This window comes from Bos taurus, chromosome 25 (assembly GCF_002263795.3).
Source record: "Bos taurus isolate L1 Dominette 01449 registration number 42190680 breed Hereford chromosome 25, ARS-UCD2.0, whole genome shotgun sequence".
NCBI classification, from domain to species: Eukaryota; Metazoa; Chordata; class Mammalia; order Artiodactyla; family Bovidae; genus Bos; species Bos taurus.
In genome coordinates this window covers 20,176,786-20,190,200 of record NC_037352.1, presented here as the reverse complement: position 1 = coordinate 20,190,200, position 13,415 = coordinate 20,176,786, and the positions used below count along the sequence as shown (strand labels likewise).

Genomic DNA, 13,415 nt, shown 5'->3' with positions numbered 1-13,415 from the left:
TGGCTCAGTGGTAAAGAATCCTCCTACCAATGCAGGAGACTAGGGTTCAATCCCTGGTCGGGGCAGATCCTACACGCTGCAGAGCAACTAAGCCCATGTGCTACAACTACTGAGCTTTGCTCTAGAGCCTGGCAGCCGCAACTTCTGAGCCCACAGGCCTAGAACCCGTCCTCCACAACAAGAGAGCCACAGCTATGAGAAGCCTGCACATCACAACTAGAGAGAAAGCCCATTCAGCAATAAAGACCCAGCATGGCCATAAACAAATAAAATCTTTTTAAAAAAAGGAAGAAGTGAGAGGAGCCAGGCAGAATTAAGACTTCAAGGGAAGAAAGGAGAGAAAGAGATGGAGTCAGGAGGGAAATGAGATAGTCCCCATGTCCCAATTTGCCCAAAATCTTGGTCTAGGAATTCAGTAACCCCCCTGGCTACATCGGAATCATCTGAGTAGCTTTGAAGACCTACCATACCCAGGCCAAACCCCAGACCAATAACTTGAGAATCTCTGAGGGCAGAGCCTGGGGAAGGGACATGACACTAGCAGAACCAGATTTGAGTTCTTTTATTTCCTCTCTATTCCAAGCACAGTCACCAGCCAAGCAGCTTCAACATCGCCTGGAAGCTTGTTAGAAACGCAGAGTCTCAGGCCCCACCCAGACCTTAAATCTGCATTTAAGATCCCCAAATAACCTCACGCACATTCAAGTCTGAGGTGGACACTCTGATTGAACTTTGATCTATTCAAGCTTGTCCTACAGTTTTTTGTTGTTTCTCCCTACTTTAAGCTCATCCCGGTGTTTCTGCTGTGGCTGGACTTAGATCTGATTCACACTTTCTTGCAAAGGACAGACAAGACTATTCTTCCCATTTCTCTGGCTAGTGAAACTGAGGCCAAGGGTGCGGGGCCTCACAGCACTTCTGCACCTTCTGAACACCAGCCTGGAAGCCCCTCAGGTGGCTGCATTTGATCATCTGGTGAAGGAGGACTTGGGCCACAGCAGCGTCCAGCAGCTCCAGGTCATCGTAGAAACAAACCAGCAGCCCCAGCCTGCGTGAAAAGATAAGGGATGCTGGTGGAGGGCGGAGAGGAGGGGGGCCACAACCAAGATTCCACTCCAGTTAGAACCAAGAGGTCACAATCATAGCAGCTGCTGAGCACCAGGAACCGTGTTGAACCCTTTGTATCTCATCACAACCCTGCAAGGTGAGTGCTCTCATTAGCCCCATTTCACAGAAGGGTAAACTGAGACTCAGACAGATTAAGGCAAATGGTGCCGGGCCTTAAATCTAGATCCATCCAACTACTCTGTGTCTCCTCCTGGGGCTTTAAGGGATACAAGGAAAGCATTCCTTATCCACACAGAGATAAGAGATTTGCCCACCCTGAGGGTTTCTCTGAGGCAGAAGTTTATTTCCAGGATGCTTTACAACCAACATCCCTAGATGATGAGGCTTCAGAAGAAAATAAAAAGACATGAGTCAGAACACTGTAGGAGCAGAGATGAGATCTGAACCCTGGTCTAGCTGGAAGCACTGCATCTATTGGTTAAGAACGTAACTTCACCCCAACTGGAATTTGAAGCTCAGCTCTGTGAGACACCTGACCTCCAGCAAGTTACTTCTCTGCAAGTTACTTCTCTACACACAGTGTGCAGCCCACTCTCTACTATAACCCTGCAGCGCACACTCTACTATAACCCTGCCTCTCTAAGCGTTTAATGGGGAGGTTTCCTTTGCCCATCATAGCACGTCATAATAAATATGATGAATGAAGGAATGAGGAGTACTGTGGGAGTTAAATGAGAAGATGCATACCAACTGATTAGCATACTTCCTAGATGCTAAGCACTTATTCTGAAATGGATGCTCTTAGCATTAGTATCGGAGAAGGCAATGGCACCCCACTCCAGTACTCTTGCCTGGAAAATCCCATGGACAGAGGAGCCTGGTGGGCTGCAGTCCATGGGGTCGCTAAGAGTCGGACACAACTGAGCGACTTCACTTTCACTTTTCACTTTCATGCATTGGAGAAGGAAATGGCAACCCCCTCCAGTGTTCTTGCCTGGAGAATCCCAGGGACGGGGGAGCCTGGTGGGCTGCCGTCTATGGGGTCGCACAGAGCTGGACACGACTGAGGTGACTTAGCAGCAGAAGCAGCAGCATTAGAATGGAATCTACTTGACTTAGCATGGTTGGAGCACCTAGTTGACCATGATCAAACACTGACACTCTCAGACATGTCCCCAGGAAAGCAACCAGCCCAGGGAAAGGATTTTAAAGTGTGTCTAAAGAGAAAAAAAAATACTCAGAGGAAGTGAAGACCAAATATTAATAACCATGTTAAGAATAACTAATCTTTATTGAGCACTTTCTGTGTGCAAATGTGCTTAATCCTTACAAGGGTCTTAATGAAATAGGCAGCTTATTAGCTCCCATTTCACAGATGGGGAAGTAGAGACACAGGGAGGTGCAGATCACACAACTTGTAAGTGGCAGAGCCAGGATCAAACCCAGGACTTCTGGCTCCAGGCCCCATGTTCTTAATCACTAAACTATTTTTTGTGTAAGATTGAAGGCGGGAGGAGAAGGGGACAACAGAGGATGAGATGGTTCGATGGCATCACCGACTCGATGGACGTGAGTTTGAGTAAACTCCGGGAGGCCTGGCGTGCTGCTGTCCATGGGGTCGCAAAGAGTCAGACACGACTGAGCAACTGACTAAACTGACTAGAAAATATAGGGCCCATGCTATTGAGTGAAAATTACTAAGGACAGGGGAAGAGGGTGTAAGAGTTTTAAATGAGAATATTCTCTGCAGGTGACTTTGGAAAATGTAAGGTCATGTGATGCTGTCAGAGGAAGGTCTGTGACAGTAAGACCCTGGGAGATGGAGAAAGGATGGTGAACCGTGCCTACCACCCCTCCTCACTGCACAATTACCCCCCACATTCAAACCCTTTCTGGGGTCACCAGGTACACAGCTCCTGGCCCTTCCCTGCTGGAAATGGTTCCAGTTCCTGGGGATCAGGTTACAATCACTAAATTCTAGAGCTGACCTCACTCCAGGGCTCCCTGCCTGAGGGTCTAGGATACAACCGGTTCACAAATATGAGGCCCGTGAGCTAGCTATTTCCAATACTCGACCTAACCAATTATAAATGACACATTTACAACTTGGAATGGAGGGAATACCAAGAATGTAAAAAGTTCCATTTCTGTGCTTAGAGCTGGAATCTTAGCACTTGATAGATAAGGCTGTATAAAATGTTAGCACATAGGAGATGCCTTCAAAGCATTTTGTTTTCTTCTCCACTTCATAACCTCTTTAAAGGGATCTCTTTGGGGAAACACCTCCCTCACATGCACAGAGACATGGGACGATTCAAAGAGATGGATCAGCCACCTCCCTCCCCCTCCCCGGCTCTTTTGCTGCTCAGAGGAAGCTGATGCTTAGATGGGAAACAGCTCCGGGGGCCCGGCACCCACGCCCCTTGCCTGTGGATGGTAGAGGTATTCCTCATGTCAAAGTTGGAGGAGCTGATCCTCTCCAGAAACGCCTGGGCCAGTTCAGGTGTGACGTCATAAACCGTGTCCAGCTGCTTGGTGGCGTTGTCATAGCTGATAAACAGCCCAATCTGGTGGAGGAGGCCAGGAACATCAGTGAGGGGCTGCAGGAGCCCTGTGAAGTCCCGCCCCGGTGGCCTGTGCTGCGCCCCACCCCCAGACACCTGGAGATGCCCATTCCTCATTTTCATTGATTTCTTTTTTTTTTTCTGTAATAGTTTATTACAAGATATTGAATATAGTTCCCTGTGCTATACAGTAGGACCTTGTGGTTTATCTTTTTTATATATAGAGGCATGGACCTGCTAATCCCAAACTCCTAATCGATCGATCCCTCATCCCATTTCCTCTTTGGTAACTGTAAGTGACGTGGATTTCCTAATGGTCTGTTAACTGCTGCTTCAGTTTCTTCTACAATCCAACTGTTATTTAGGAAAGTTTTCCTTTTTTAATATATGAGCAGTTGAACTTTTTTCAAGCTAATATTTGCACATTTATTTCTAGATTTGTTTTATTGAGGTCAGAGAATGTGGTCCACAGATTGTTTGCTTTGGGGAATCAGAATTTTTTAATAGATAAATCAGTTTGCAAATGACCCACAGGTGATTTAAAAAAAGAATGTGTGTTCTCTCGGTAAGATATAAAGTTGGATATATGTATACAATATGTGTGTAAATACCTGTTTACATAATATTTAACACACATTTATTATGTAAATATATACATAATGCATTCAAGTTTATTAAATATACTCTTCAGGTTCTTCTATTATTGTTCACTTTTTGCCTGTGTGTCCCAGAGTGTCGCACTGAGGTCTCCTATATTTTGAGGCACTGTTACTCTTCGCTTAAAGATTTCATAAAGCTGTCTCTCCCTCACAGATTGTGGTCTTCATCCATAAGAAATTCCCTCTGAGTGTTGGTACCCTGTGGCTTCACCTCCCTTCTCCACATGTTTAGAAGATGAAGAAATGTTGAGAACAGCCCCTGGATCTCAAGAAGTCCCTGCTAGGGGGCCCAGCTTCCTGAGAATTTAACCTCTATCGACTTTCTGAAATTCACTCTACTTTGAAAAAGTAAAATGGAGGTCTAATCCATTTTATAACTGAGGGTTATGAGACTGAGAGACATCTGTAATATTCCCAGCCTGTCAGGTAAAAAGAAGAACCTAGGGACTTCCCTCATGGTCCAGTGGCTAAGACTCCATGATCCCAATGCAGGGGGCTCAGGTTCAAAACCTGGTCAGGGAACTAGATCCACGTGCCACAACTGAGGATCCTCCATACTGCAACCAAGACCTGGCACAGCCAAATTAGGAAATAATTTTTTTTAAAGAAAGAGGAACCTAGTTCTGCCTCTGGTTTCATAATAACCAGACATGGTTGGGTGAGTCAGTTCTTGAACAGGCCAGTCATCTGCTGCACACACTTCTTTCACTGGCCAGGATAAAGTTAGGGCACACAGGGTAAAAACTGGTGGCAAGCCCCACACTCTTTATGAAAGCCTCCCTGTCGGCAGCATTCCTTGGAGGCTGAGTTCTAGAATCATGCCTCCCAAGGGATTTTAGTATCATCAGACCAACATCAGGAAAAGGAGAGTAATTCCTGAGCAGTGAGTTAAGCACCATGAATATGTACACTTCTCACTGTAAACTTTAAAGTCCAATCATCGCTCATGCTGAAGTAGCTATCAATAGAAGTAGCCATAAATAGAAGCAGCAATTGATCCATGTTGCTTTTGACTTGGGTTTGTGCTTCCAATGGCTGTAAACTCTATAGCTACAATCCTTGGCATTTCTTGAGTTCAAAAATACCCTTAAATGACCTTTGGTTCATAGCCAGCCTTCTCTTTAGATCATGTTGTTGACATCAGAACTGTCTTAGTTGTCCACAATTCTTTTTGTTTTCTTAGCTCTTCTATACTAGAACACAATCCAGCAACTGACTGCTTGAGGCCTTATTCGAGGAGTTTTCTTTAGATGCTCAAGTTATATTGAGCTAAGGTGAGTGGTCAATTTCCAGGGCACCTCGACTGGCTGGCTGAACATGAGAGGTTTAGAACACACCTTTGTGCACATGCTAAGTTGATTCAGTCGTGTCTGACTCTTTGTGATTTAATGGACTGTAGCCCTCCAGGATCCTCTGTCCATGGGATTCTCCAGGCAAGAATACTGGAGTGGGTTGCATCGCCCTCCCCTCCAGGGGATCTTCCCAACCCAGGGATCGAACCCACGTCTCTTAGGTCTCCTGCATTGGCAGGCAGGTTCTTTACCACTAGCACTTAGGAAGTCCAGAACACACCTTACTTCAGATGTGTTGGTGATGGAGACATGTAAATGTATTTTTCAAACTTACTTCCATGGGACTAATTCTCATAATTTCTTCAAAGGGTAGGTGAACCATGTATCTGCCCAAAATCCATAAGTTTTCTGCACTAACCCATGAAAAAGAATCATCTGCAAAAAAGACAAAACACAGATTAAAAAGTAAATAAATAAAAGCCTATGCACTGGCAAATGATTGTCAAAAATATCTTTGATATCAGGACCTCTTTTTGCATCCATTAATTCATTCAACAGCCAATTTTTGAGAGCCCTCTGCTTACGAGATGCTACACTATACATAGGCAGGGACGGACGTCCACCACTTCGTTATTCATAGTGCGGCTCCTTGGACCAGCAGCCTCAGCACCACTTAGGAACTAGTCAGACATGCAGATTATTTTGTAATACTAAGACCACAAAATATAGTTTCATTTTTAGTTACTAATTTGAAATATATTTGATTATTTTATTACTGCCAGTAACAAATCTTATCTTCCTTATTGATTATTACTGAGTACATGAGCCAACCCAAACCATTTGCCCTTTCTTGAATGCACCCCTAATGGTCTCCAAATCTTTCCTCTCTTGGGACTTTCCCAACAGCCAGACTGCCTTTCCCCTAACCCTTCTGCTTCCAAACCCAGCCTTAAAAACTGAGCTCAAATATTTCCTCTTCCTTGAAGCCCTCTCTCATCTCCTCAGCCAGCAGTATAATTTCTCTCTTCTCTGAATTCCCAGAGAACTTTATCACTCTGTTCAGACATTTGAAATTCCCCATCAGCAAAATATCAGTGGGATTTTAGGAACAATCATGGTCAGGATCCAAATTCAAATTTCAGTGAACTGGGACTTCTCTGGTGGTCCAGTGGTTAAGAATTCACTTTTCAATACAAAGGGCAAGGGTTCAATCGCTGGTTGGGGAACTAAGGCCCCCACAGGCTGTGAAAAGGTAAAAGTGAAAGTGTTAAGTCATTTAGTCTTGTCTGACTCTTTGTGACCCCATGGACTGTAACCCACCAGGCTCCTCTGTCCCTGGAATTCTCCAGGCAGGAATACTGGAGTAGGTAGCCATTCCCTTCTCCAAGAGATCTTCCCAACTGTGGGGTGTGGCCAAAAAAAAAATTTTTTTTAAGTTTCAGTGAACTAGAATTGGCTGCCATTGCCTAATCCTCCACCTCCAGTAAAAGATTTACAAAGTAAACATTGCGTTGGCAGCATTTGAGGGAACTGAAAAAAGCAGGGAGCATTTTTAGGGTGCCATGAATCAGCCACCAAAAGCTATTGCAAGAAGCCATGGGCAACGGCTGATGCCCAGAGGAGATGGTGAGGCCAGCTGATCTGTGGACCATATCACAAGAACCAGAGGGTGCCTCCCCAACCCAAGAATCACAGCTGTTGCTGTGAGCACGGGTAAACATCCTCTAGATGGGAACTCTGAACCCTGACTTGGTTATTAGAAGAAAGGGGGGCCCTGAAGGCGAGATAATTCTGGGGGGAAGCCACTAAATTCACCAAGAACTAAGCTGAGATGTCCATTTTTAATTCATTATTAAGCATGAACTATATTTCTGCAGATCAATGATCCCCAAACTCGGGATATTTTTGACACCCAAAGCATTTCCAGTTACCTCAAGGAGCTTCATGAAAAAGAAGTTTAAAGTCCAAATAGAATTCATTTTAATTCACTTTAGTTTAATAATGGGATTTTATTATTAACATAGGGATTTTATTATTAACATAGGGATTTTAGGAGAGTCTGTCCCTAATTACATTCTGGCAACAAGGACTTAAGGGAAGTCTACAGTCTAGAACTGTGGTGCTGGAGAAGACTCTTGAGAGTCCCATGGACAACAAGGAGATCAAACCAGTCAATCCTAAAGGAAATCAACCCTGAATATTCATTGGAAGGACTGATACCGAAGCTAAAACTCCAATACTATGGCCACCTGATGTGAAGAGTCGACACCCTGATGCTGGGAAAGATTGAGGGCAGGAGGAGAAGGGGTCAAAGGATAAGGATAAGGTCATTGGATGGTGTCAGCAACTCCATGGACATGAATTTGAGCAAACTGCAGGCGATAGTGAAGGACAGGGAAGCCTGGCATGCTGCAGACTATGGGGTCACAAAGAGTTGAACATGACCTAGCAACCGAACAGTAAGAATCTAGTGGGTGAGTTGAGTGAATTTCCCAGGTTACATAGTGTGAGATTCAGTTTCCCAGAGGTCACAATTATGCACCAGGCAGAGGGAATTCTGCTGAGCATGGAAGACATTTATTATTCCACTGTTTAATGCTTTTTTATACACAAATCTCAGAGATGAATTCCAGGAAAAGGACTGGCTGGCACTCCCTCCACTTCCACCCACTGGCTCTCTCTGTCTCCCCCATATACATAGGCTCACTTCCACCTCAGGGCCTTTTATCTGCTGCTTCCCCTGCCTGGAATACTTTTCCTCCAAAGCCTCACACATCTGGTTCCATTTCTCATTTTGGTTTCAAACCAAATGTCGCATGCGCAAAGAGCTCTTCTCTGACTCCTTAATCTGAGGGTCAGAAACTACAGCCTGTGGGCCAAACCCACCCAGCATCTCTTTTTGCACAGACTTCAGCTTGGCTTTTTCATTTTTTAATGGTTGCTGCTGCTACTGCTACTGCTAAGTCGCTTCAGTCGTGTCCGACCCTGTGCAACCCCATAGACAGCAGCCCACCAGGCATCCCCGTCCGGGAAAATCAAAAGAAGAATATTTTGTGACACTTGAAAATTACATGAAATTCACATGTCAGTATCTGTAAATAAGGCTTTCTTTGGTTACAGGTACACCTACTTATCTGCTGTCTAAGGCTGCTTTTTTGTTACACCCACAAAACCTAAAACATTTACTCTGGCCCTTTACAGAAAACCATGGCCAAGTCCTGTTCTAGTCTAAAGCAGTAACCCTCTCCATGGCATTGACCAATTTTATTTTCTGCAGAGCTGTTACTCGTATCAGTATTCTCTCTCTCTCCCTCTATTCTTTTTATTTACTTGCCTAAAAGTTTTCTCCACCTTCTCACCCACAATAAAACTATAGCTCCGTAAAGCAAAGACTTGTCTTCTGTTCCTCTGTATCTCCAGTGGCTGACACATAGTAGGCTTTTTTTAAATAAATGTGATTTTTTTTTTTTAAATCACACCCTATCACATCCATTGGCCACACCCTATGGCATGTGCATCTCCAGTGGCTGACACATAGTAGGCTTTTTTTTAATAAATGTGATTTTTTAAAAAAATCACACCCTATCGCATCCATTGGCCACACCCTATGGCATGTGCAATCTTCGTTCCCCGACCAAGAAATGAACCTGTGCCTCCTGCGCTGGAAGGTGGAATCCCAACCACCGGACCACCAGGTAAGTCCAATGGGCTCTTTTTAGGTGTTGAGTTTATTCTGTGTACATTACTAACATTAAAGATTCAACAAGTTGACATTACCTGTGAAACTGTTTGCATTACTAATCTGCATCGCTATTCTTGTCTTCTTTTTTTTTTCAATTGTAGTAAAATACACATAACATAAAATTTACCATCTGAATCATTTTTAAGTACACAGTTCAGTGCCATTAAGTACATTCACTTTGCTTGGCAACCAGCACCACCATCCATTTCCAGAACTTTTTCATCTTGCAAAACTGGAACTCTGTACCCATTAAACAGCAACTCTGGGAATTCCCTGGTGGTCCAGTGGCTAGGACTCGGCACTGTCACTGCCGTGGGCCTGGGGTTCAATCCCTGGTCAGGGAACTAAGATCCCACAAGCCACTCGACACAGCCAATAAACAAAATGGAATAAATAAAATAAATAGTAACTCTCCATACTCTTCATTCCTTCCTCTCCCAACCCCTGGCAACCACCACTCTACTTTCCATCTCTATGAATTTGACTATTCCAGAAAATAGTAGGTTTTTAATAAACATCTGTTAGTACACCCATGGCTGATTCATGTCAATGTATGGCAAAAACCACTACAATATTGTAAAGGAATTAGCCTCCAATTAGAATTAATTAATTAATTTACAAAAAAAATAAACATCTGTCAAATAAATCCTGGCCTATTTCTGCTTTGGTTGCCAGGAAGCTTAGTGCTGAATTTCTGGGCTTTACTATCTAGATTTTCTTTAAAAGAACTATATTGTCCCATTTTGATACAGATTTTTAACACAGATTTTGAACTTGTAAACTTGTTATTATTTCCTAAGAACCTAGGACACATCTTTGATTCTAAGATACAGATGATTGTTACTTCAGAGACTTCAACATGTGAAAAATGCACTGATGAGATGGGGTATGTGTGTTTTCCCACAAGCCACATCACGTTCTTTTTGGAAGCCTAGAGAGGTAAACGTCTTAAGCGACAATGAAATCAAATCCCTATTTATAGAGATGAAGCACCACCATGCTTAAGGATGGACTCTGCCTAAAAAGTGTTCCCACCTCAAGGCCTGGGCTCACCAGTCACATTGGAGGATGTCTTCAGAACCCCAGTCATCCAGCAGTAGACAGCCCTCTGGGCGTGGGCCGAGGTCTGGTCATAGAGATCTTTGAACAACGCAGACCTAAACGATGCAAACACGGGTATCAGTTAAGGAACAAACAGATGCAGGCCTGCAGGCAGGGTCCAAACAGCAAATGCACACAAAGCCGTCATCGGTTAAAAGCCTTTCCCGCTCCCCTTGCTATCTGTAGCTATTTTCCATTTTCCTCTTTCCATCACATTTAAATATCTCCCAAAGACTGATCTCCATTTCCCAACCACCTGGTCATTTTTTTTTTAATAACAGTTTCATTAAGCTGTAATTTGTGTACCATACAATTTGTCCATTTAAAGTACACAACTCAGTGATTTTCAATATATTCATGGACTTGTACAACCATCACTAAAATCCATTTTAGAACCCATTTAGTGCCTCAAAAAGGAACCCTGTACTCTTATCTATCACCCCTGAATCTCCAGTGACCCCATCTCTTAGAAACCACTAATCTACTTTCTGTCTCTATAGATTTTCCTCTTCTGGATATTTCAGATAAATGCAGTCATACAATATGTCACACTTGTATCTGGCCTCTTTCACATGGCATGATGTTTTCAAGGTTCATGCACGTTGGGACATGTATCAGTACTTTGTTTGATGGTCAAATTGTATTCTGTTGTACAAATATACCAAATTTCCTTTATCTGCTCATCAGTTGGGCTATTTCCACCTTCTGCCTATTATGAATAATGCTGCTATAATTATTCATGTACAAGTGTTTATGTAACATGCTTCATTTTCCTTGGGTGTAGACCTAGAAGTGGAATTTCTGGGTCAAATCACAACTTTATACTTAGTCTTTTGAGGAACTGCCAGACTGCTTTCCAAAGTAGCTACACTGTTTTACTTTCTCACCAACAGTGTCTGAAGGTTCTGATTTCTCCACCTCCTTGTCAACACTTGTTAGTATCTGACATTTCAGTTTCAGACATCCTGTGGCTATAAAGTGTCTTGGTCACTTTTTAAGTCATGGTCATCTGGTTTCCCCACTGCCACATTACTCCCTGTGGCCCAAATCCCAAATGACCTCCTTGTCACCGCAGCCAGCAGTTCCATTTGGTCCAATCTGAGTTGACCTTTCAGCATTTGGCACTGATCACCCCTCTGGTTCATCCTGGCAAAACAGTTGAGTCTCTTCATCTCGGAAGACTTCGCTCAATTCCACCCACCACTGAAAATCAATTCACCAAATGAGCAATTCGCCAACCTTTCCTAAGCTTAAGGTTGGTCCCTGCCACTCTCCCAGGCACTTCATATGTGAAGAGGCAAACTTTCAATCCATCGTAGGGTCTTCTCTCTGTATCTGTCTTTTCTTCTTTTTCTCCTCACCCTTCCTCCTCCTCCTCCTTCTTGTTTTTCTTCCTCTTTCTCCTCTTATTCCGGTTATTCCTCTTCCTCTTCTTTCTCTCTTTCTCTTTCAGTTGTTGTTTTGATTTTCATAACAGCAGCGGGGGTGAAAGGGACAGGAGATAGCTATATTCAGTAATTCTGAAAAAATGGCAACCATCATTTAAGGGAAAGCTTGCCCATTTGTAACAATGCTCTATCGTGACCTAGGTCAAGTTATTCAATCTCACTGTGCCTCAGTTTTCCCATTTGAAAAATGGGAATGGGGTTAATGACATCATCCTCACAAGCAGAAAGGCAGAGTAAGAAGAAGGCAAAACTGAGGTTCAGGAGAACTGGCTTGAGTTCAGATTAAGTCAAGCCCTATGGGGTCACTTCAGGTATACCGTCCCCTTCTTGGGCCTCAGTTTCTTCATCTGTGAAAGAAGAGGTTGGATTAAATGATGCTCATCGGGAAACAGGAAATGGCATATTCTGGACTCCCCAGTGATGATGAGAACCCGCTGTCATGCAGTGTTATACCTGTATTGTTCTGTGGTCTTTCTCTCTGTAGGGCCTGAAATCTTTCCCCAGGCTCTTATTCAGGCTTTCTGTTTCTGTGCTGGACATCTGGGTTTTGACTGTCAAGCATCCACCCCCTCTCTTGTCATAACAGCACCTCAGTTTTTCTTGGGAAAATGATGTTTCTCTCACATCCATGTGGTTTGGGTGGAACTGTGAGCCACATGCAAGCCATTCATCTCACCAGATCCCATTGGCCACAGTCATCGGCTCAAGAATGGGCACATGACCTAGTCTGGACCAATGAGAATCAGGTCTAGGACTCTGCTTGGAACTGCTGGGAAAGTCCTCTGGACCAGGCACTCTGAGGAGGGGCCTGGAACTGCCCACATTCCATTGTGGAAAGAGCTTGCCTGGGAGCAAGGCCAATGCAGAGGAGGGCAGAGCTGAGAGATTAAAACACCGAGGCGTTGCTGATGGTGTAATTTGAACTCCTGGATCCAACCGTGTTCGGTCAGTCTGCTGCCTCTCAAGGAGAAAGTCTCAAATTTAGCGCTAGGGAGTCTTCAACACACACTCAGCTCCTTTTTTACCCGAGAACAGGTCCCAAGCTCAGAGCAATATATTCAGCTAGGATTTAATGACACTTTTAAAATTGCTGTTGTATTATTTTTATGATTCCTTACATGACAGCGATTAAACAACAACAAAGACAAATGATGCTGGTTTCCCATTTACAGTAAGTATACCATATTTACTTTTTAAAAATTTATTTAATTTTATTCAAGCATAGTTGATTTAAAATGTTACCTTAGTTTCAAGTGTACAGCAAAGTGATTCAGTTATACATACATATATATCTATTTTTTTCAGATTCATTCCCCTTATAGATTGTTACCAAATTTGAATCTAGTTCTCTGTGCTATACAGTAGGTCCTTGTTGGTTATTTCTTTTATATACAGCAGCATGTATCATTTTTTACTTTTAATATAGATATTTTAAGCGAATAGAATGAATCACTATTTTTTAAATACATGAAATAAATAATAATACAGGCAGTATACAAATATGGCAAAAATTATGAGGATGATACCAGAATGACTAAAAC

The 13,415-nt window shown here is 43.3% G+C and overlaps 1 protein-coding gene and 1 non-coding gene across 2 annotated transcripts in view; one reads left to right on the top strand and one right to left on the bottom strand.

The window, feature by feature from the left end:
* OTOA (otoancorin) overlaps positions 1–13,415 on the bottom strand; it is a 71,452-nt gene that overhangs the window by 45,301 nt on the left and 12,736 nt on the right. Inside the window, exons 8-11 of the mRNA XM_015460348.3 lie at positions 10,379–10,482; positions 5,918–6,018; positions 3,496–3,635; positions 925–1,048 (exon numbers count right to left, since the gene is read on the bottom strand). Coding sequence (XP_015315834.3) covers positions 925–1,048; positions 3,496–3,635; positions 5,918–6,018; positions 10,379–10,482 — 469 coding nt within the window. The remainder of the gene's footprint in view (positions 1–924; positions 1,049–3,495; positions 3,636–5,917; positions 6,019–10,378; positions 10,483–13,415) is intronic.
* Positions 9,596–9,669, top strand: TRNAD-GUC (transfer RNA aspartic acid (anticodon GUC)). Its single transcript has one exon. It is a non-coding gene; the product is annotated as a tRNA-Asp (tRNA).